This window comes from Lycorma delicatula, chromosome 1 (assembly GCF_047948215.1).
Source record: "Lycorma delicatula isolate Av1 chromosome 1, ASM4794821v1, whole genome shotgun sequence".
Taxonomy (NCBI): Eukaryota; Metazoa; Arthropoda; class Insecta; order Hemiptera; family Fulgoridae; genus Lycorma; species Lycorma delicatula.
Window position 1 is genome coordinate 198,278,202 of NC_134455.1, and position 24,202 is coordinate 198,302,403.

General features: G+C 33.9%; 1 protein-coding gene across 8 annotated transcripts in view; it reads left to right on the forward strand.

Annotated features, from left to right (window-relative positions):
* Positions 1-18,097, forward strand: part of LOC142327251 (lysocardiolipin acyltransferase 1-like) — a 63,997-nt gene extending 45,900 nt beyond the window's left edge. For 6 of the 8 annotated variants that reach the window (XM_075370106.1, XM_075370137.1, XM_075370087.1 and 3 more), the window contains 3 exons: positions 1,712-1,862; positions 4,412-4,529; positions 13,988-18,097. In XM_075370106.1, the coding sequence (XP_075226221.1) occupies positions 1,712-1,862; positions 4,412-4,529; positions 13,988-14,363 (645 nt within the window). In that variant the 3' untranslated portion in view covers positions 14,364-18,097. The remainder of the gene's footprint in view (positions 1-1,711; positions 1,863-4,411; positions 4,530-13,987) is intronic. The other 2 variants (XM_075370096.1, XM_075370156.1) reach the window with 2 other exon arrangements.
* The last annotated feature ends 6,105 nt before the right edge of the window (positions 18,098-24,202 follow it).

Below are 24,202 nucleotides of genomic sequence, written 5' to 3' on the forward strand. Positions count from 1 at the left end.
AATTTGCCTTCAATATGAAAATGATCTAATAGATACTCCAAACAAAATTGCTGAATTATTAGTCAATCAATTAGAAGAAGCCAGTAAAACAGTTAATTATGTTGAATTCTTCAAAAAAAAAAACCAAAAATTGAGGGTCATCTAAAGTTTGGAACCAAAATCAAATTTTCTTACAATGTACCTTTCAAAATAGATGAACTTGTGAATGAAATGTTTTGCCTGTTTTGCCAGAAAACTGGCAAAACAGCATCTAGTCAAGTCAAAATACATATTCCACCATAATCAGACAGCTAAGCACCGCACTGCAAAACTTAGATTGTTATAATTATTTAATCAGATATGCTGGGGGGAATGTACCCTCAGCAGCAGAGTTTTTTCTTGGGGTCTAATTTTTTTGCCTTGTATTGTTTCCTTCAAAGTGGTTTTTTAAAGGATAGTTTATTTTTAATATTCAGAACTCTTTACTTTATTTCTTAGTAAAGTTTTGCTTTAATTAGTAAACCTTAGTAATTTTTAGTCCAGCCGCAAACTTTAAAATATGTACTCTTATAGGAAATTTTAAAAAATGGGATTTTAAAATATCATAGTATTTGCTAACTTTTAGTATTATTTTCTAATTAGTATGATAACACTTACCTCAAATTTTTCCTTCCCTCTAATAATTATATTTTGGTTCAATTACGCAAGTATGATTGATAATCAAATTTCTTTCCCTTGTAACATCTCTGATTATCCCAAAACTCACTTAAGATTGACTTCAGTACTTATGTTCTATGAACATTCATTCTGGTTTTTCTTTTAGTTTTCAGATTTCTTTTGTTTTGTATGTGATTTGTCATAATTTCTCTTTCTTTTGAAATGTTATTTTTCCATTCACATTGACACCTAATTCTTTTCTTTGTTCTGTTTACAGAAGTGTTAATATCTAAATCCATATCTGTAAAATATATGAATATAATTTTAACCTATTTAAAAAAAAGAATTGTTTGAAAATAAAAACATGTTTCATAATTTCAAATTTCAATAAATTCATTACAATTTTATAGGTTAGTGGTCTGGCTTAAATAATTATAAAACTCAGAGTTAATTGTCACCCAAAACAACATAGATTTAATACCTCTAAAACCAAAACAATAGAATTGAATAAAAACAATCTTAACATTCACAGTTATAACCTTGCAAACTATATAACTCCAGAATTTGAAGTAGAGTCTACCATTCACATAATTTGCATTTGATCCAGGTTTGGTCTTCATATGACATATCATCATGTCTTTTATTCCCAAACAATTTCAACTTGCTGTTGAAGCTCCTGCTTTAGAATCCTATACTTTTATTATCACTGGGTTAGACACAATGAATTGTAGTTTAAATAATGTGATATTGCTGAATATTTAGACAAGAAAGATCTTATCATGCTATTCAAAATAATGTGTCATCAAAATGACAGTACACTTGATATGATTTAAAGGATGGAGAAATTCTACCTACACTGATAATATATAAAATTGGCATTGATACAAAATTCATATAAACCTTGGTTTGATATGTACGTAATAATTATACATGAACTGTAACCCAATGTTTGTGTATAAACCAATAATGTAAATATTATATATAAAAATTAAAATTTTACATTTTTAAAACCAAACAATAAAAACTGGACTAATGGTTCATTTGTGGCAATTTAATTAATGAGGTTTACTTTCAGGTACTGATATTTCCTGAAGGAACTGATTTAACAGAATGTAGCATAAAGAAAAGTAATGCATTTGCTGATTCTCATAAACTGGAACACTACAAGCGAGTCCTGCATCCTAAGACTACTGGGTTTACTTATCTTACAACAAAAATGAGAGAAAGTAGGTATGATTGTTAACTAACATCTTTTACTGTTCTTTATTAGCTTACATCAGTTAGAAAATAGTCAGCTAAAGCATTCATTTTACTTTATAGAGATTGTTTAGACTGATGAACTTGTGTAGTATTGTCAAGGAAAAATTATTGGAGATTTAAAAGAAAATAAGGATTTTTTTTTTTTTTTTTTTTTGTCTTCAGTCATTTGACTGGTTTGATGCAGCTCTCCAAGATTCCCTATCTAGTGCTAGTCGTTTCATTTCAGTATACCCTCTACATCCTACATCCCCAACAATTTGTTTTACATACTCCAAACGTGGCCTGCCTACACAATTTTTCCCTTCTACCTGTCCTTCCAATATTAAAGCGACTATTCCAGGATGCCTTAGTATGTGGCCTATAAGTCTGTCTCTTCTTTTAACTATATTTTTCCAAATGCTTCTTTCTTCATCTATTTGCCGCAATACCTCTTATTTGTCACTTTATCCACCCATCTGATTTTTAACATTCTCCTATAGCACCACATTTCAAAAGCTTCTAATCTTTTCTTCTCAGATACTCAAATAAGGCTAATGATTTGGTATTGCCAGAGTTCCAGGTGATTGCAGTGTTGAAGTCAGTGGCAAGTGGTTCAGTAAATCTAATATGCATCCTTTGTCATGTTTGTTCCTCTGCCGGTATGCAGAGGAAGCCTATGCAGGTGTACACACAGGCATGTAGGAATGTTGGATGTGTATATTTATTTACATTTTATTTTGATGCAGAGTTAAGGAATTGCTTTTCTGTAATTGTTATAGTGCATTTGTATTTGTCAATGATTTCTTTGAAGGTAGTTTAATAAATGTTTATTGGATCATCTGTAAGTTTTTAATGTTGTGTTTTTAGGTGTATTTTAAAACTTTACATTTAACCTATAATGGTAAGGCGTAATCTCTCAGACTATTCTCCCAACAAAAACTGGTCTCAAAAAGCAGTTCGGGAGATGATGGCATCACCACCTCCTCACTCAACAAGGTCAATTTAGTCACCATTCCTACCTTTTTATTTCGTTCCATTGAGGCCATTGTTATATGACTGACTACACGCTACTATTTACGTTAGTTTCTTCTCATTAGTGTAAATATACAAACAAATTAAATTATTATTTAATATTTTATTAGTTTTTGTAACGTTTAAGTTTGTAAATATATCTAGTGACAATGGGTGACAGACTAAATATTACTTTTGAAATATAGCACAATATTAGTTTAGAGATAGCACAAAGTGCTTTCTCAATTCGTGAGGGATGTTTTTTATGGAATGCTGAACAATATTATAATCAACCCTTTTGTGATATATGTACATCAAGCAGTCAAAAGTAAGATAAAGTCAATGACAAGAAGAGCATCTACAAATAAAATCACTCCATGAATCTTACTATTCCAAAGAGAGGCAAAAGATGCCAACTTGTCAAGGACTCTCAAGTGAAATATCAAAGACATTGCTGGTCTATCAACTTTTCAAGCTGATAATGAATATCAAGAAATCGGAACAAAAGAATATGAGGATTTTGCCCTTCTAAGAAGTGAAGGTTTCCATTGCAAAAACTTTAGAAAACATATTTCCACCACAGGGAATGATATGTGTAGAGTGCATAGAAAAGTTAGAAATGTACAAAAACAACATAAACATGTTTAAAATAATGTATTTGAATTATTTTAATTTGTTGAACATGACCTTATTTATTGTTGACAATGTAAAATGTTTTTTTCAATTTTTGAATATTTTTCCTATTTTTTTACATGAGTAGTCTGAGAAACTGTGCATTACCATTTATGTGTGTAAAACCAGCATTACCATTCTAGGATCAATTTGCCTGTGTTAATGTTTACAGTTGTATCATTGTTAAATGATTTTTTGTGAAGTTGTTTATTTTTGTTAATACTTTGGACATAAATATTTCATGGGCTAGATTTATAGCAGCTACAAGCACATAACTACTTAGTTGTATGCTTGGAGAGGTATGCTTTTGTGTTATAGTTTGTCTTTTTTATTAAGAGTTTGTTTTTAGGACAGCTCTTTATGAATCAGTATTATCTAAAACAATTAACTGGCTACCAATCATTCTTGTTGACAATTCACTACATTAATTACAGAACACACCTAGCAACAGAAAATATATAACTGCTTTATATATATATATACAAAAAAGTATGATTATTGGTTGAAATATATATATCTCAAGCCATAATATATCTTAACCAATAATCATACAAAGTTGCGAATATTTTCAGGAAAGAAGGTTACTATGTCATTTGCAAAACAACAAAAAACATGGACAAGCAAACTAACAAAACATAGCACCAAGGACTGCAGTGCAATTGAACTGCAATAACACTAGCAACTGCAGTGGAATCAGTAGCAACTGAACTGCAGTGACTGTACCAAACACTACATTGTACATACTCCCCACTCATTCATTCATCCATTCTGTAGGTGAATGTGAAGCCTTAATAGAATGTGGATCCTAGTCACTATCATGGAAAATTATAAAAAATTTTCTTTATTTTTTTAGATGATCAGCTAGATGCAATTTATGATTTAAGTGTGGGCTATCCTGGAGCTTTGCCTCAGAGTGAACTTGATGTTATGAAAGGAATATTTCCCGAAGAGGTTCACTTCTTTGTAAAGCGGTAATATTTTATTAATAATTTCATAGAGTTCTTTCAGATAAATATATTTGTCTATACATTCATATATAGTTGTACACTAATATACTATTATGTATACTAATATATGCATATAGTTGTAACTAATTATTTATACAGGACTGATTATTTTTTCTGATTATTTTTTCAGATGTTTATACTAATAATACACATTTTAATAAAAAAAATTTCTAATTATACTAATGAGTTACTAGTTACAGCTGTTACTTATTACACTGGTCTACAAGAGTTCTGAACTGCAGATAATTTTAGCTTATTCCTCTATAATTTTTAATGTTGAATCCAAGTATGACCTCAAAGTTAGTTTTAATAACTTAATTTTTTTTCTAATTGTCACTTGTAAAAAATAAAAACAATTTATATTCTCAGTAGTATAGAAACCTCAGCTACAAACGTAATAGCCCCCCACCACTTTACGTTTGTAGCTGAGTAAATTATTCAATACATTAAAGAAAGAAGCCTCCCCAATGTATTGAATAATTTATTTAGCTACAAACATAATGGCCCCCCCACCGCTATACGTCTGTAGCTGAGTAAATTATTCAATACATTAAAGAACGAATAATGCAGTATATGAGGTCTCTTTTCACCAGAGCGACCGCCACTTTCTAGTTACGCAAGCATCTATCTACTACAAAAAGCACACCAAAACACGACTCTGCTTTCAATACAATACATTAAAGAAGATTGATCCAGTGTATGAGTAAATTATTGAATACATTAAAAAAGATTGTGGAAAATTTTAAAAAAGGACGTATCTCGAAAACGGTGTCCTTTTCTCACAATATTTTTGTATTTGATGATGAAATAAAATTAAAATGTGTTTTTACCACTCGGTTAACAGTTTTAATCACTTTTAAATTAATTTTAAAATCGGACATCATTACATTCAGCAAAAGCGGGATGTTTTCTTCAATAAATCAACGCATTAAAGATTGATCCAGTAACCGAGTAAATTATTCAATACATTAAAGAAGAATGAGGCAGTATATGAGGAAATAATTCAATACATTAAAAATAAAAAATAAAAATAATTAAAATTTCTACTTATGAAGGTTGTTTAATTACTTTGCCGGTTATCGGTGAGTAAGACACTACATTTTCATATATTAATAAACAATACGCGATTGTATTTGGTTTAAAATTCTCTTCAACTTCAATTTTTTTTCCCCCTACATCCTCGAGCCGGACATCCAATTAAGTATACTCGACTCGTTGACGTGTCCTTTCCGGATCTTTTAATTGCCTGCCTCTAATCTCCAACGGAAGAAACCAGGCCCGGCTATGCCGTTACCAGCCCCCCCCCCCACCGGAAACCGGGTCTCGGTCTTTTCTTTTGCCAGCCTCAAACCGACGTTGCAGGAGCCGAAGCCGCCAAAGCGTATCCGAGAACCCACACCGCCGGCTGGGTCTCAGTCTTTTCATTCATTCACACCTAACGGACCCCAGGAGTTCCCGCTCCATCACGGGAACCCACACACCAGAGTATGTGAGCCCTCAGGAACGGGGCTGTCCGCCCAGCCCTGCTATAAACTATAACACTCAGTATCCCAGTCGTCTTGTATCATCTTTTATTCTGAGGACTGCTCTTGCAAAATTGCAAAATTATGCCAGTTTGCGGACATAGCCAAGAGCCACTCCGAGTGCTGCTCCGGTCGGGTATGCATCAGTCCTGCATTTATACGATGTTCCTCCCATCGTCTGCACGCAAAAATAGTGTGTTCGGCATCGTCAACCGCATCGCAGTAATAGCAGATGGGTGACTCTCTCCTGCCAAACCTATGCAGGTATTGTTCAAACGTACCATGTCCCGACATGAGTTGGGTTGTGTGGTAATCTAATTCGCCATGAGAGCGATCTAGCCAAGCATCCAGGTCCGGGATAATTCTTCTGGTCCATGCGGCCACTGCTGAACCCGCCCATGCCACCTTCCAATGTTCCCGTATTATAGAATTGGCTTCAACTTTGGCTACACCAATCTTAGTTTTCGTCCTTTAATCTGCAATTTTATCGGGGGAACCGAAGAAAACACGCACAGTGCATCATACGATAAGGTTTGGTACCCCGAAACTACGCCCAGAAGTGACTTCATATGAGTGCTAGTTAATTTTCTTCTGTTGCGCTTGACATTAACCGCATCGGCCCATACCGAGGTGGCGTACAACAGAGACGACGTTATCACCGAGGTGATAAGTCACCTCTTCGACGCACGTGGAATTCCTTGTCCCGCAGAGACCTCGAAAGGCACGGATTCTTGTTTCCACTCTGTCGCAGATTATGGCCACATGACTGGAGTATTTGAGGTGTTTATCCAGTAACACCCCTAGATATTTAGCACTTTCCACCTCGATAATTGCCTCTCCTCTCAGGCGCAGATTTAATCTTCTGAGTATCCTCCTACCAGTGAAGAGGATACTCTTGCATTTGGAAGGAGAGACTTCCAAACTGTTGTTGACGAGCCATTCATTCACTACACTAATTCTAAAGTAACATTCCCCTTGTCTTCCACTTCATTTAAGGTACTGGCCTCCACTAGCAGCGAGATGTCGTCCGCGTGTCCTACGACATTCACCCCCGGCGGGAATTGAAGTCGGAAAATTTCATCATAGAAGATGTTCCAAAGTAGGGGTCCGAGTACAGACCCCTGCGGGACTCCACCGAAGATCTGATGACTTACCACACCATCCACCGTATTAATTTCAGTCCGTCTCTCGGATAGATAGTTGGCTACTAGCGTCACTATGTACTCGCGTATATTCATTCTTTGAAGTGCCCTCAATATAGCTGGCCAAGGTACCGAACCGAAAGCGTTCCTTATATCCAGGAGTATCATTAGTGGGTTACGCCTGGTCCTCCAAGTCCCAGCCCTCACCGCAGCAGCCCATGAAACGACGTTGTTGATGGCGTTAATAGTTGACCGCCCCCGCCTAAAGCCAAACTGATTCTCATGGAGGAGGTTGTTGTTTTCTAGCTCCTCAATTAGTCTATTAGCGATGAGCCTCTCTACGACTTTGCCCATATTATTAATGAGACTTGTAGGGCGATATTCGAGAGCCTCTGGAACTGACTGTTGTTTGGGCAAGAAAACAGTTCTTGACGCTTTCCAGCAAGCAGGAAAAAAACAATGCTGGACCCCATAACTCGCATCAGACACTTTATGACTGCAGCTGGCACACCATCGGGTCCTGGACTTTTTTTATTTTTTAGACTTTTAACGGCAGTCGCCACTTCATCCTGGGTGAACCTGCCGCGTTCACCAGGTATTAGCTCCGTGATGCCCGTATAAACCCGCGGGAAAAGCACTTCCATGTTTCGTGTAGCTTCTATCTTATTAAGGACGGGCAACCGTCTTCCCAGTTTCTTCATGACTACCTGGTACGCCCGTCCCCAGGAGTCAGCATCTAGTTCACTGCATAGCTCCCTCCACTTCTGCCTTTTTGCATGCTTAATCATGAAGTTTAACTGTTTTCTTGCTGCTCGGTATTGTATAATCGCCGTGTTCAGATCTCGATCAGCTCCGTATGTTCTCGTTCTAAGTCTCTGCACGCGCCTATTCATGGATTGCAAAACCCTGCGTTAATTCGCAATATCGGAGGACCACCAATAGGCAGGTTGATGTCTGGTAGCTCTTTCGGGGAGCCTGGCTAGCTCAGTAATCATGATCTGTATTGTATCTGTCATGATCTGTATGTAATGTATCTGGCGTGACGTCTGCCATCCGTCATTTTTGTAGCAACTTTGCGAACAATGGTCTCTACCTGGCGTTCCGAAAGTCTAAAGCATAGATGTTGATTTCTAATATGAGTCTCAGTATCAAGGATTTCAACAGAAACAGCCAAATGATCACTTGCAGTCTCGACCTGCAAAACTGCATGCCCACCATGTCTGATATTATGGAAATCTACCGTCGATCAATACCAGATCCAGGATAGAGGAATTCCCGCGGGCCGTTACGGTACGGCAATTGAAGTCACCCACGACAATTGTCCTCTTTGGGGCGTTCATGACCACCCTGTGCAGTCCGAGCAGTCTGGCCTCGTACTCCGCGAGCGTCACATTCGGGCTTATATAGACCCCAAACAATATAAAGTTACAGAGTTCTATCGCAACGACTCCTTCAGTCCTCAAATATAAGCTATAGTCCCAGTTTCCAGTAATTTTCTTGATAGCCACATCACCAGCGGTATCTGGCACCCATCGAGACCCAGCCGTAGAGAATACGTTAGGCTCAGTGGCAACAAAAAGGTTATACTCTCCATTGTTAGCTGTTTCCTCCACCAAGTCATGAGAGAAGAGACTTCGATGGTTATTGATTAGTATGAATCTAGGCAGCGCGCTTCATTCCGCATTCAGTGCCCCCGGTGCGGTGGTTTAGGCTACGGCAATCCAGACATCTGGATGCCTCTCTGCATTCCCGGATACGGTGTCCAACGCCACCGCAGTTATAACAGAGATTGGTTCTGTCCAGGCCCTTACAGTCTCTGCTAGCGGTAACAGCGCTCTCCTTCTACGCGAATATAGGTCCTACAATGGACCCAGCAAACTCGTAGTCTTGATGCCACCAGCTTTGTGGTGCCTGTATGTGTCATGATGACGATGGCGTTTTTAGTGTCACCGTATGCTTTCCTGAGAGAGGTGACCTGGAACGTCTCCCCCGCGCCGACGACTCTGGAGACCGCTTCTCTCACCTCCTTTTCGGTTGTGTCTACGTCGAGGTCCTTAATATGGACCACAGTCCTTCTGTCACCCCTAGAACTTAGATCCACCTGAAGTTCTGCTGCCCGATCTCTCAGAAGAGTGGTGAGTTCTCCTGCTTCTGCGCCCCCTTTATCCTCACCTCTAATTCTTCATTTCGGCCTTTCCGGAGGAAAAGGACCTCGCCTGCCTCTTCCTGGGTGACTTTGTTTTTCATTGTTCTCAACAGGTCGGCATAAGTTTTTCCCTCAGCCTTAATATCTTAATAATAAGCCTTAATAATCTTACTATCAGTTACTGGTGGAGTGCCCCTCCTGGTTGAATTTTTCACCACGATTCATTCAATGCCCTAAGGAGAGTGGCAGCTGTAGCACGGTCTCCTGCTGATGAGTCGTAAAGGACCGTATATCTAGTCCAATTAGTTGAAACACTATCTTCCTCTAGAATGGTGGTGTTGTCTATGCTGATTGCCCCCGGTTTAGTGTTAGCATATTTGCCGCTAGCAGCACTAGGTCTCATTTGCTTGTTCAAGTCTACAAAATTACATCTGTCAGAGCTATCAGATTGTGGGTCAACGGAAGTCACTCTATTCATGGCCCATGTGAACCAGCGACCAGGCAATCTATCGATTAATTGTTCGTCGGTCAGTTCGGATTCAAGAAGGTCCGACAATTCTTCTGCCCTGGAGTTTTCGGTCTTTGCCCACTGTGATTTAGTATCCACATCAGTCATTGTGTCATTAAGATGCTGAAAAGACTTATATATCTCCGTTAGCTCCCTCTCGTGGACCTTTTGATGAGTCACCATAGACTTGCCCAGATTTTGTCTGAATGTTATAAGGGCATGGCCCAGCCAATAAGTGAGATCCCACAATTCTTGCAAAGTACACAATAGTTTTTTACACGGTGCCCGTTTTTCAACGGAAAGAAATGGAGAAAGCATATTATAGGGAATGGATTTTCTCTCTGGTGCAAGTGGATAATCTCTATGTGTTTCATGCAAGTGTTGAGGGTATGTTAAATCAGCTTCCAATATATAACCAATTTCCTCATCGTCTTTTACATTTTGTATATTTGTAAACAAATAGTCGAGTTCATTTTCATCACACCAACTGAATCCATCTACTGGCGGTTCCATCATACATTGTCCATAAAGATATCGGATATCATAATGTTTAATAAATTTCTTCGGTTTATTTTCATCATAGTTGTCTATAAAAGCAAATACATGTCGGGGTCTGTAACAAGTTCCAATTGTACTTTTGTTGCCTTGAGTGCTGCAAACCATGATAAATGTGGAGCCGATATATAATGACAAGGATCCAAATTGTTTGTGCGGATCATTTTATTACGAAAATGATTCTAGTATTTGATAATACCAGAATTGCCGAATTGAAATGATAATTTCGTGTCGACAATACGACGGTTTTCATCGATAATTACATAGCAATATCCAGATGGTTTATGGGTATGTGTTTTTGTAGTATTACTAGTACCCGGTTCGGGGTTTGCAACATGGTTTGGAATTATAAACGATTCGAAATCTGCATATATAACAAATGGTATCCGTAATGTTGAAAAATATTCTAAACGATACTTCATTTCTTCGTCTACGATTCTCTCCTACACCAATCCATTCCTTTGGCATTGTAATTCTCTGAACCTTTCCTTGTTTACAATCTTCAATATGTTTTGCAAGCTTTTCTTTAGCTTCGCTTTCACGTGACCAAGATTTAAAACAATACAAACAATAGGGGCAATATTCACGTTTTCTAAATCTTTTATTATTACCACTCAACATCCTTGATAAACCATTATATTCGTTTGTCATATTTATTAGAGTATAATGGGAGCGAATTAATTTAACATCGGTTAATAACAATAACCAAACGACAATTTTTCGATTATTTTTCACACGTTTTATATACATTATTAGGATTAAATGATTCTTTATCTTCAATATCATAACACAAGACATTTCCACCAATATTTGGGTTTTGTGCTTCAAATTTATCAATATTTTTAACACAAACAGGATATCCTATTCCTTTCATGTTTAATCGATTTTAAAATTGTTTATAGGATGAAACACACGACCCTTGTTATTATTATTGTTGGGAAATAGCAGTGCTAGAATTGACAACAAAAAACATTTTTCATCATCATTTTGTTCATTTATTATAGCGTGTTTATTTAATAGAGCTTTTGGTGTTTGTAAATATGTACTATTACCCCCATAAAGTGGATCGAATTCTGATATTGAGAGATCCAAGCTTAATATTTTATTCATAACCCAACCACTGCCCATTTGAATAAATATTTCAAAAGATTCGTTAATTTTTTCATAGGCTTCTAAATACTGTTCATTCAAGACGGTTGGATTTTCACATATATTTAAAGTAAATCGAGTGCTGCTGTACAAGTTGACTTTACAAAAATCACATTTATCCAACACTACGACTATATAATATTTAATATTGTCTCCTTTATATTTTTCAACTTGTAATCTTATAGCGTTAAAACCCACATCTTTCATATCCATTAAAAATTCATAAATATCTACAAAATTTTTTTGACCAACATTCCACGAGTGTTTTATTAAAGAACCACCTAATGCTTGTTTTGTGTCTGGTATTTGAACATGCAACATCAATTCAGAAACAGATATTTCTTTATTTAGTTTCTGTTTCAATTTAAAATATCGTTCAAATAAATCATCAAAAGCGCTATCAATAGACAATTTATTTTCCACGAAAAGTTTTATTTTTTTCCAATTTGTTTGATTTATAGCTTTTCCATATGAAATAAAAATATCTTTAATATATTCACAATTTAATTCTATAGTAAATGGATAAGAAGTATATTTTTTATATAATTCTTCAATATCACCATTTATAGTATCTAAAAATGTATTTAAAGCATACTTGTCGGACAGATTTTTGAAACAAAATACACTAGCATTATCAATTCGATTTTGCATTCTTATTATAATGCAAATAATTTTAATAATGATGTGTTATTGTTGTTAACATTCACTTATATAGGAATGTAAACGAGTTGGGGATTTCCCATGACATCATGTGTTATTTTTATTCTTTTTTAATTAATGAGTATTGTGCAATCATCTTTAATGTATTGAAATACTGGCACAATCTTCTTTAATGTATTGAATAATTTACTCGGGTTCGGGGGGCCCCCAGTTGATTTATTGAAGAAAACAGAATCGTATTTTGGTGTTCTTATAGACGCTTGCGTGGTGAAAATTTAACTGGAAAGTAGCGGCGCTCTCCGTGAAAAAAATGGTGAGGTTAGGGGCCAGTTTTTAATGCGTTGTTTTATTGAAGAAAACAGAATCGTGTTTTGGTGTGCTTTTTGTAGTAAATAGACGCTTGCGTGGTGAGAATTTAACTGGAAAGTGGCGGTCGCTCTCTCGTGAAAAGAGACCTCATATACTGCATTATTCGTTCTTTAATGAATTGAATAATTTACTCAGCTACAGACGTAAAGTGGTGGGGGCCATTACGTTTGTAGCTGAGTAAATTATTCAATACATTGGGGAGGCTTCTTTCTTTAATGTATTTAATACTTTACTCAGCTACAGACGTAAAGTGGTGAGAAGCTATTACGTTTGTAGCTGAAGTTTCTATACTATTCTCTATTAAGACTAAACACTTATATAGATAAGATGTGTGTATTAATAGTGAAATATGAATGTCTAAAAATATTGTAACAAGACTAATATAATGGACCTAAGTAACAGATCCCTGCCAATTAAGAAGAAAGTTGTAGAAAATAATAATGGAAGGAATTCAAAAGGGATCCTTTTTCTAAGGCTTGCAGGTTTATTTAACAATCGTTCTTTGTAATACTGCCCCAGCATATGTGCAACAGATGTTATTCAATGAGAATGATTACTGGAAAAGTGTAGGAATTTATGGGAAAAGGACTTGGATGATAATTCTCACGCTTCAACAGTTAAGGAATTTGGGTCTGGTTCTGCAAGTCAAAAGGATATGAGTATAAGTACTCCAGGACTGACGAGTTAAAATCAGTAGTAAGAAGCGAGTATCTTGTGCATATAAGGTTGAAGCAATTTAAGTGATGTCACAAGCATTCCAGTCTGGCCACCAGGTGAATGCAGAAACTTGTTCTGTGAGCTACTGATAGACAACAGTTAATGTTTTGTTTTTTAATCTTTTTATTATCTTGATGTTGTGGGGTGTTCTCCCATCATTTGTCATCCATGTGGTTTAAAACCATACTAGCCCAATTATACACTTTAAACACTTTCCTTCCTTACTTATTTATGAAATAATAATCAATTGTTGGCTGACACAATTAAAAATAAATTTACACTCATAACACAAGAAATGGAACAAGCAGGATTTTGGCGATCCATTTAGCTACATTATTTGAATGTAATCCATACAAATTCAAAATTTACAAGAAATTATGTATGACATAATATGTTTGTAATATTATGTACAAACATTTTTACAAAATTATTAAAGGCGTTTTTAATAGAAAAATTATTTTTTCTTCCCTATAATAAGTAGTCCAGAAGAGTTTAGTGTTAAAATTAACTTTTGTTAACTTCTTACTTCCCTCAACTTTACCGGTAACTAAGTCACCAAAATCAATAATAACAATAATTAAAAAAAAAAAAATTGTATTATAGTGCTTCACATATACTAATCACTAATTAATTTGTTTTGTTATTTGCTCTAGGTATTCAACAGAAACAATACCAAGAAATGAAAGTGAATTAAAGGACTGGTTGAACAGTATATGGAAGCAGAAAGAACAGAGGCTAAGTGAATTCTATACTCACCGTACATTTACACCTGATGACGAAAAACCTGGAAATTATAAAGGACATTTTTGCACTACCAATGCTCTCTACTTAGCATTAATATTTTGGACTTCTCTTGTAATGATTACACTTTATTCTTTATGTATGTATACAGCAGTTCAAGTATGGACACTATTCCACTGTGTGGTGTTCATAACACTGTCATTTACAAGTGAAGGTATACAACAGCTGGAAGTATCCTGGTTCCGGCTTAAATATAAGCAGCATATAAAATACTCAAAACATAATTAAGAATAGGCAATTTATTATTGATTCAATTATCTTGATGTTGTGGGGTGTTCTCCCTTCATTTGTCATCCATCTGGTTTAAAACCATACTAGCTCAATTATACACTTTATTTTAATTAAATCCATTTTCTAAAAATATTTTTTTCTAAATATTTCTAATAGTATAATAGTGATGATAAATTATATTATATATTATTTTGATTGATTCCAGATAGCATATAAAATTACTTCTTCATTCAGAATATTATTGTTTGTCAAAATAAAGTTCTATGTCATTCAACCCATAGCTAAAGTAATAATTCTTTGCTTACATTTTGATAAAAAAAAAATGTTGCATAAAGTTAGTTTATTTTAATTATGAGATTAAATTATGAGATTTATTATTGCACATATAAATAAACAAAATAAGCGCATGTACTGCAAGTTAAAAAAAAATTAAGATTCAGTGTTTTCACTTTACCATAAAATGAAAAAAATAAAAGTAATATGAATTAACCCTAAGAAAACAGATTACCAGAAAATAAGAAACTTAGCTACTTAAATTTCTGTGTTCTGTTTTCCTGCCGTATTATAAATAAATATATCTACCAATTTTAGTTTTCTGTATGTAAATATGTACATTCCCATATATATATATATATATATATATATATATATATACATACACACACACTTTATTTTTATATATTCAAGTACATCCCACCATGACAAATTCAATTCATATGCATTTTATACGATAAAAGATACGCATTTTATATTCAGAGGTGTATATTAATTTAGTATTTTCATATTAAGGTTGTGATATTATTCAAATAATTTATTGAACATTTCTGCATCATTGATTATTATCAATACTTTAGTTGATGGTTCTGATTCCATTAGAAAAACAAAAATCCTCTTGGTAAAGGATCTTATAAAAACTGACTTCTTTTACAGACTTATTTCTCACCTCTTACAATAATTAGTGGTTTTATTAAAGTGCATTTGATTAGTAATCATTTTTTTAAATAATTAAAAAAAATGGTTTGAAAAAATCTTGTTGAAGTTATCTTAGTGAAAAAATATTCTGTTTGATATTAATAACCTACCAAATATTATATTTTATGACACTGGTTTTACAACATTGCTACTGAGAGTGGTGATACTTTTCTTATTATTGGATCTGACACTGGTGTTCGGATTAGATTTTAAAGGATCTTTATTGCTGGTGATGTATTCTAGGATTGTGGGAAATTAGAATTGTTTTCTTTATGTTTAAACATATACAAAAATATATAAAAGAACATTTTAGTTAAGCAAACAGATACACACTTTTCAACATTCTATCATGAACAGAAATTCCTCAAAACCTAATCCAGACACATTAGTATAATACCCCTTGGCACGAAAACATTTTCTCTGAAGTTTATTTGGTTTTGAGGTTTAAAACATTTTGAAGTTTATTTCTCTAAAATTAAATCTTATGAGTATTGTAGCCAATTGTTTTAAACTTTTTTAACACAGTACTTAATAGATACCAAAATCATACTCAAGATTTCTTTCATCCATTTCATGATTTTAATATTTTACTGATTTTTTGTCATAATTCTTTTACACCCTTGTCGACTGGGGAACACAATATTAAAAACAAGGAATAGTATTTAATTTCACTTGTGTTACCATTTCACTTGTGAAATTTCACTTGTGTTACCATTTTTTCACTTTTTACACTGACATTAACTTTTATGAAAATAAGCAGCAGTATGCAATCACCCATGCTAAAAGATATCTTACTTTGAGTAACAAAGTGTTTAAAAAAGAATAATAATAACATTTAAAAAAATAGTTAAGTGTATTGAACTTAGTTGTTTGTTCCATTCGATAAAGTATTACGTAATTAAAACATTTCATAAATATACTTGTTTGAGGTTAGTTTTCATTATGCTTACAGTAGCAGCTCCATCAGTTCGATATTCTGAAACCAAAGTAAACTGAGCTTATTGATAATGATATTACTATTATTAACATTGATTATTGATTTCAAGGGTATAAGTGAGAGTAGATCAAGATGAAAGAGAATCTAGGTAGTAATCTAAACAAATTTGTATGAATTTATCACACATGTGATGACTATGCAAGTGTAATACACAAATGTACATATTTGTGTATCAGTAGTAGAATATGTGTATATGATGAAATTTAAGAGAATTAATCCTTCATTACTGATAAATAATGCATAAAATTCATGATTTTACTACATACAATTTTCATGTTTCATGAAATTACTGTATTTCAAATTTTTTGAGTTTTTTAACTTTCTTCCATGTGTTACAATGAGTTAAGTAGTCACTATTTCTTGATTTTTCATAAAACATTCATTAATTGCAAACATTAGTTTATATAATATCTGTTAGTTAGTTTACCTGAAGGCACTGATGTAATCTAAGTGTTTGATTCTGAATAAGAAATATTTCTGATGCTACAAATTTAGGATATAATATGACAAAAATTTATTAAGCAAAATTAAAAATGTATTAAAATTGTGTATTAATACAATCACAGAAAATATGGGAACAATATCTAATATTTACAAAATTATACAGACATATATTCACACAAGCATGCATTCATGCACACACACAAACACATGCACACACAAAATTACATTTAATGGATAATGCTTAATTCAGCCTGTGAATGTTAGTGTGCACTTATAAGTGCACTTGCTGTTAATGTAACTGACAATGAATATTTTTTATTAATGTACTATTCAACATATACTGAAGCACACAAAATCTGAAAATTATATAGCAACTCTTTTTTCCAGTGCAGATAGTCTTAGAGCTTTTCTTTTTTTCTGATGTTCTTTGTCACCAATATGTTGTGTTATTATCAATATTTTTTTTCTTTTGACAGCTTCACTCGGTCATCAACAACTACTGCTCGTACTATTCAAACCAATTGTCCTTACTACTACTTGTTTTTAGTAACTAAATATATTGTTTACTGTTATTTACATTACTTTTAAGTTATAAATTAAGTAATAATTTTATGATATAGTTGAATCAAACTTTCACCACTTTGTGTAATCCTTTGTTTGTTCTGAAAATTAGTGGAAAGAGCTGATGAAAATGGGTTACATTAGTGTTAAATCTTTCCTTGACCTTAGTACAGTTGATGAACAGTCAGCTGTTCCTTAACTTTTTCCATTGATTCAGATATGCATATCTAATTGATTAACGACTAGTTTTATTGAGAGAAATATGCATTTCATATTTATACAATGTATAGATGTTCTACTTATAATTATCCATTTATATTTAACTTAGTAAGGTCTTCTTACAAACTTAGAGTCAAATTATTACATTTAATATATTAAACATAACCATATTTTAAAATAGAACTACTTTCAGAAGCCCATAAAACTGATACATTATTATATTATTAATAATATATTAAATGCATTTACTTTTTAATATACTGTACCATAATAAAATGGCTGCATTTTTAAGAAAACTTTTAACATTGTTTATTTAACTAATTATTAAGTAAAAATATACTTCTAAAAAATATTTTTGTATCAGATTGTAAGTAGTTTATATTGTTTATTGTACTTTAGATATAAATATATAATTATATTTGTTACAATATACTGCAGTTCTTACTTATTTACATTTTATGATTACATAAGTAAAGAAATATTTCTGAAATCTCTAACATACCAAGAAAAAGGATATCAAGAAGATCAGAATGCTGAATCACACTAAAGATTAATAAAATTTTATTTAAAAATGTTAACCTGTATTCTGTTTTTAATCTTCGCATCCATTATTTCACTGCAACTATCATCTGTCCATAATGTATTGATCCATTTCTTCGCAGTCTTTTTAAAAGTTTGTCCTTGCCAACGTTTCATGACATTTTGGCTATGCCGTGCATCACTTAAAAGGAATGCTCTTGTCTTAGACATTTAATAATTTTAGAAACAGCCATGATGTTTTGATTAGCTTGGAAAGAAAACCAAATGGCTGGTCAGGCTGATACAGAGAAAAGAAATGTTAAGAAAAGAAAAAAGGCAAAAAAAAAGAAAAAAGAGGGAGAGGAATTGCTCTGGCCTTCTTATAACCAGGTAGCATTAGGGATGAAAATAATGAGGCAATCAAGTGAGATTGGTTGGGAATAAAGTAAGTTATTGGTATAAAGTAATCAGGAAAATATCTCAACTAAGTTTAAAGGATTCTAGAGAATTAAAAAATTCACTGAATTTTGTGTTTTATGTTGGATATCATAAAAACTACTGGAATTACAGTTCTCGAGCCTGTTTTATCCTATTTTCCAGTTAAATTGCATAAGAAACTACCAACCTTACTGCTTATTTGGGTTCCAAAAATTACAGTAGGGCTTCTTTTATCAGAAAGTTGAAATCCAGGTTAATATCTTTCACTAGCCATAACTCAAAAACAAAGCATTTCCAGACCTATATATTGACATGAACTTCTTTTGTTATTTTCACCAGTAGAACTTGCCCTGAAAGTTCCTTCGTTTCTTCAATGTATCAGCATCATCAGGGAATGAGAATATCCACAATTAGATTTCTGAACAAGACTTACCGGTCTAGACTAATTCAGCAATCCAGTAATACAGCAATCTGCTTGCTTGTTTTGCTTGCTTCTGTCGTGACGTTATGTATTTTTTTATGTAAGACTGATGAAATGTAATTACAGATATCTTCATTCCATAATGATGCTGATACATTGATGCGACGAAACATGCAGGAAATTCCTGTGACAAATGTATGGTAAGACAATAATTAAAATCACACATTGTGTTTTTGGTAAAAAATTAAAAATATATATACACCATATGATAAAAAATGCTAATCAAAAATAATATATAGAATATATATATATATATATATATATATATATATATATATAGAAAGAGAGAGAGAACTAAGTTCTCCCAAAACTTTCATAGCTTAATCTACTCATGAAAATAATGGAAAAAGTACATATAAATATATGTTCTAAAATGCTTCGATTGTGAGTTACAGATAGTAAAATATTTCATTTGGATTTTGGCTACCACAGTGAAATGAGGTCATACTAAAATTTTTAGGACTTTAATTAAGGGGCAGAATTAGTGATTTCTATGGTTTTTGACCTGAAAAATTGAATAAAATAGATTCCATAACCATGTCTGCAGTAGTTTTTGAGAAATCTTGGGTGAAAACCAATAAATTCGGGGAAAAATCCCAATTTTTTATGTTTGACGTACGATAACTTTGTTAAATGGGTAATAAACAGAAAAAACTTTTAAAGAAAACTTGTAGGAAATTTAATTCTGAAGGAAATAGTGTATAAGTTGAATAAAATAAAGAAAGATTAGAAAAATTCTAATTTTATTTAGCAAGAGTACACTGGACCAAAAAGCATTACATGTACCAGTCTATAATAATGTTCAAAAATGTGCCTGTCATTTTAAACACATTTCTTGGCGCGCTTCTATACTGTTTTTGTTGTTCTTTTTAGTTCTTCAAAGCCGACCTTAAATTGCTCAGCTGAATCCATAATGCAGACAATTAATTCCTCACAAGAATGTATTTTTATTTTGTATATAATATTTTTCATTCATCCCCAGACGCAAAAATTGAAAGTGTTAGATCAGGCGATCTTGATGGTTAGAAATGTGGACCTCCAAAACTAATCCATTTTTCAGGGAAATTATGATTTAAGTGAGCAGAAATGATGCAAGAGAAGTGGGGAGGAGTACCATCATGTTGGAAGTACACTTGACGTCTATGCGATAGAGAAACATCTCCAAGCAGCTGCAGCAATTCTTCTTGAAGAAAGTGCAAGTAAACCTCAACATTTAAGTAGCCAGGTAATATGAACAGTCCAAACAGCTGATTGTGAAGATGGCTGCAACGTATATTGACACCGACTTGGTGTCAATTCGGTGTTGAAAATTGCTTTCCATCATTTCATTTTGATTTACTTTTGTCTATGTATGCTCATTGCATAAGTTGTTGATGTCATCTTGAGTGAAATTTGCCATGTCAGTAAATAAAACATAATTTTAGAGTTGTCAATTTGTATTACACCAATGGGCAGAGCTCCAAGCAAAGCAAACATATATTTTTTAATTAAAATATTTTAAGTAACAGCTACTGGAATGAAGCAGTTAATTTAAGAATGTATAAAACTTTAATTTGAAATTTTCATTGATGTGCCTTACTGATTATAATTTCTTTTGAAAAATTCCAAGGGTTTGCTTTGATGATCCAGATGTCTAGTTTCCAAGTGTCAAATTAATTTTGATGGCTCCATGCTTTCATCAGAGAGCACTTGAAAACAAACAATACACTGTGGTTTCCATCCAATGAAGTAAAACCATAATTTAAATAACTGTCATACAATCTTTTCTTTTTAACAATGGACTCACTGAAAGTAGATGGTTCATTTCATTTTTTCACAAATTTATCCATTTTGCATAAGATTCTAATTGAAAAAAAAAACAGTTACATTGTCTGACCACACATTAGAAAACCAAAATCTCAATTAGTATTATTATTTTCAATGAAACTACGCTTTTAAAAACTTAAATAAAAGCACCAGGTGCACACTTCGCATTTGAAACCAAACTGATGTTCTGCAATCCCTTGAACCTCTTTTATACCACTCAATATGTTCAAACGTGTCATATGCAAGTTTAAACATGATGCTCTCACATCAAATATTATGCAAGCAGAGCAAATTACAAGGAGCACTTACACATCAAGTTGGTACATGTAAATTGCTCATGTTGTACACTTCATAGATGCATGTTTACACCCATAGCTATCAACACAGATAAATAGTTTTAACTAAGTTCCATTGGGTTGTGATTGGAGAGGTCATGAAAAATGCATTATATATATTTTTTTTAATTTTATGGGGGTCATGAACCTAAAAAGGTTGAGAATCACTGCACTACAGCAACCACTATCTTACACCTGTTTACAACTGCCTACTCTTTATATTTTATGATGAGCAATAAATATTCCAATATTGTTGCATTCAAAATATACCAAACCTGACAAGTTTAGAACTCAGAAATTTTCAGATGAAAAGCAGATACATTACTAATATGATCTGTTTTGCACCAGTTGTAATGTATGGTGTGACGAGTGTTTCCTTGTCTTCTGTCAATGACATTACTCAAATGATGTTTCTTGCACCAGTGTCTAGCTGAAATCAAAACATTTTGGTTTCATTTACTGCTACTACCTCATCCATTCAGGAATTTATCTGCTTGCATAATATTCACTGAAGTCATATCTTGATGGAAAATTTTTCTTTCTCAACAGACAGCTTCCATATCTTCAGGTAAGAAACTTGAATGATTGTTCAGCAGTGCAATTTCAAATCCAAGGAACATGACCTAGCATAGGTTGAAATTTCTTGAGAGTCTGTATCAAATTCTTCTACTTGTTGAAACACACTCAATATTCATCACGAAGGATACATTTCTGTCCAGAAGCAATTTTTACTTTGTCTTTGAATTTTCCAAAAAAACTATTGAAATTAAACATTCACATGATAGCAAGGCTTTTATTATATTACATGGACGTGAATAAATGAGTGAACCCTTTAATCAGTCAGTGCCTTTAAACTTGAGCTGCAGCAATGATTTGTAGATCATACTCTATTCTGGTTACTAGTCTTACAATGGAAGTAAAGACTTTATGATCTCGGTGATGGAAACTTTTTTAAAATTCTCACATCTCCACAGGTACAACAGAACATATCTGATTGGATATGTCAAGAATAAAACTTATGAAGATTCACAAGTAATTTAAAACCTATTTTACTTCCATATACACCTTATTTTTCTTATTTTTTTTTTTTTTAAGGATGGCCTCCTCACTCCCCTCATAGCCATCCCCAACCTGCATGAATTTTTTAAGCACCTCCAAGGCAACTGGTCTTTGCTGTTAAGCAAAACACAATCACCTTGAAGTGCCGTGGCAGCAGTCTCTGCCTATACTATCTTCCTCCTCTCCCAGGAGCTCACCCATCGAGTTTCCTCCTGCTTCATTGAAGCATGCTGACCTCCTCTTCTGGATTGCCAGCGCATTCCTCTGCTGAAGGGCTACCCTTCCCAGCCCTAGCCTATCAAATCCAAATGTGCTTTGCGCATGTCCTTCACTTTCCCCGGGCATTTTCAGCATACCTTGAGGGTCCCTTATGCCGTCATCAGGGAGCCCTGACCCCCCCCCCTTAATCTTGTGTGTGGACTGTCAGAACACCCTAGCAATAGGGGTTACCTCCCTTGCCCAGCACGGCGCCATGTTTCATCCTATCGTAGCTTTTTTATTTTTTTAATAAAAACACAGGTAGGTGCTTTCATTTCCCCTTAGCCATTCAGAATCCACCTCTATTTGGAACTACTTTTTGATTCTGCCTGTTCTTTGCTGTTGCGATACATCCAGGTGTCTTTACCTGAGGCTGTAGTTACCCCCTCATGTGACTGCCTCTTCATCCAAGTATAGGCCTTCTCCTTAATATTGCCTACTTATTTCCATACCGAATAACATAATAAGTAATTGACTTAATCTAATACACGTAATAAACATAGACATGAACATAAATAAAATATGATGTTGAGTGGTTTCTTAACACTTACATAGTTTGGTGACACTTCTTATAATAAAATGGATTAAATTAATTTTCAATTCTGCGTTCAACCAGCAGGGGAACAATGCTGTTCCATTCCTGTTACCTGCATTCCTGTTTATCCGGGTGCCTCTACTCTAGATCACTTTTCACATCATTATGTACAGGACATCAGTCACACCGTAGTTATGTGCTTCCTTTGTCATCTTGATTCATGGCTATAATATGATTAGTCTTAACCTAACACAGTGAAATAAACATAATACAGCTTAATTCTAATAATAAATTACACAACAATATCCTATACTAACAGGACCTTTAATTACACATTATTATATTTGTGGCCACATATTTTTATTTCCTATCCGTATTACGCCACAATGTAGCAAAACTAGCGAAGATGATTATACAAATAATATGGCTTAATTCTAATGATAATGCCACAAAAATGTAATTTACGATTGGGACTTCTAAGTTCCTCACTGATGCGTCTATTGATACCTTTTCCGTAAGTTCATGAAAACATACATATTTTAATCCGTCCCCAGAATTGGGGTTAATCTTAGCTTTCTGGCTCAACCAGGCATCTCTACCCTGTACCAGACCATCTACAGCCTGTACTTTGTTTTATGAATCTTAAGCCTAACAATAATATATGAACAATTACATGATAATTAAAAGTTTATTCTAACTCCACCATGACTATGTGATAAGGATCGGGCACCGACCTCCTTTCTCCTTGTTCTTCCTGTGAAATTGTGTTGTCAATCCTTGATATCCTGTTGTCACATAGTCCTAAACATAATTGCTAGCCTAATACATTTTACATACTAATCCTATCCTAAAGAATGGTGGACACAGGATTCCGTACCATCATGAAATTTTGTTGCTTCTCAAAAATCATCACCCCACTCTCATCCTGCTTCTTCTTTTTTTTGCTTTTAAGATAATAGTCACCATGTTCTTTACTGCTTCCCATTTACGCTGTAATTTTAAAATGTACACTATAATATCTTCTGGCATGAGGTCTTGGAGTCCATACCTTCTACACATGTCTTCCCATCTGGTGCATACGTAAAAGGTATGCTCTGGGGAGTCTTCTTTCCTGCAATACAGGCATCTTGGGGTCTGTCTCCTTTTAAATCAATGGAGGTATGAACAAAATCTCCATGTCCAGAGAGAAGCTGGCTGAGGTAGTAATCCACC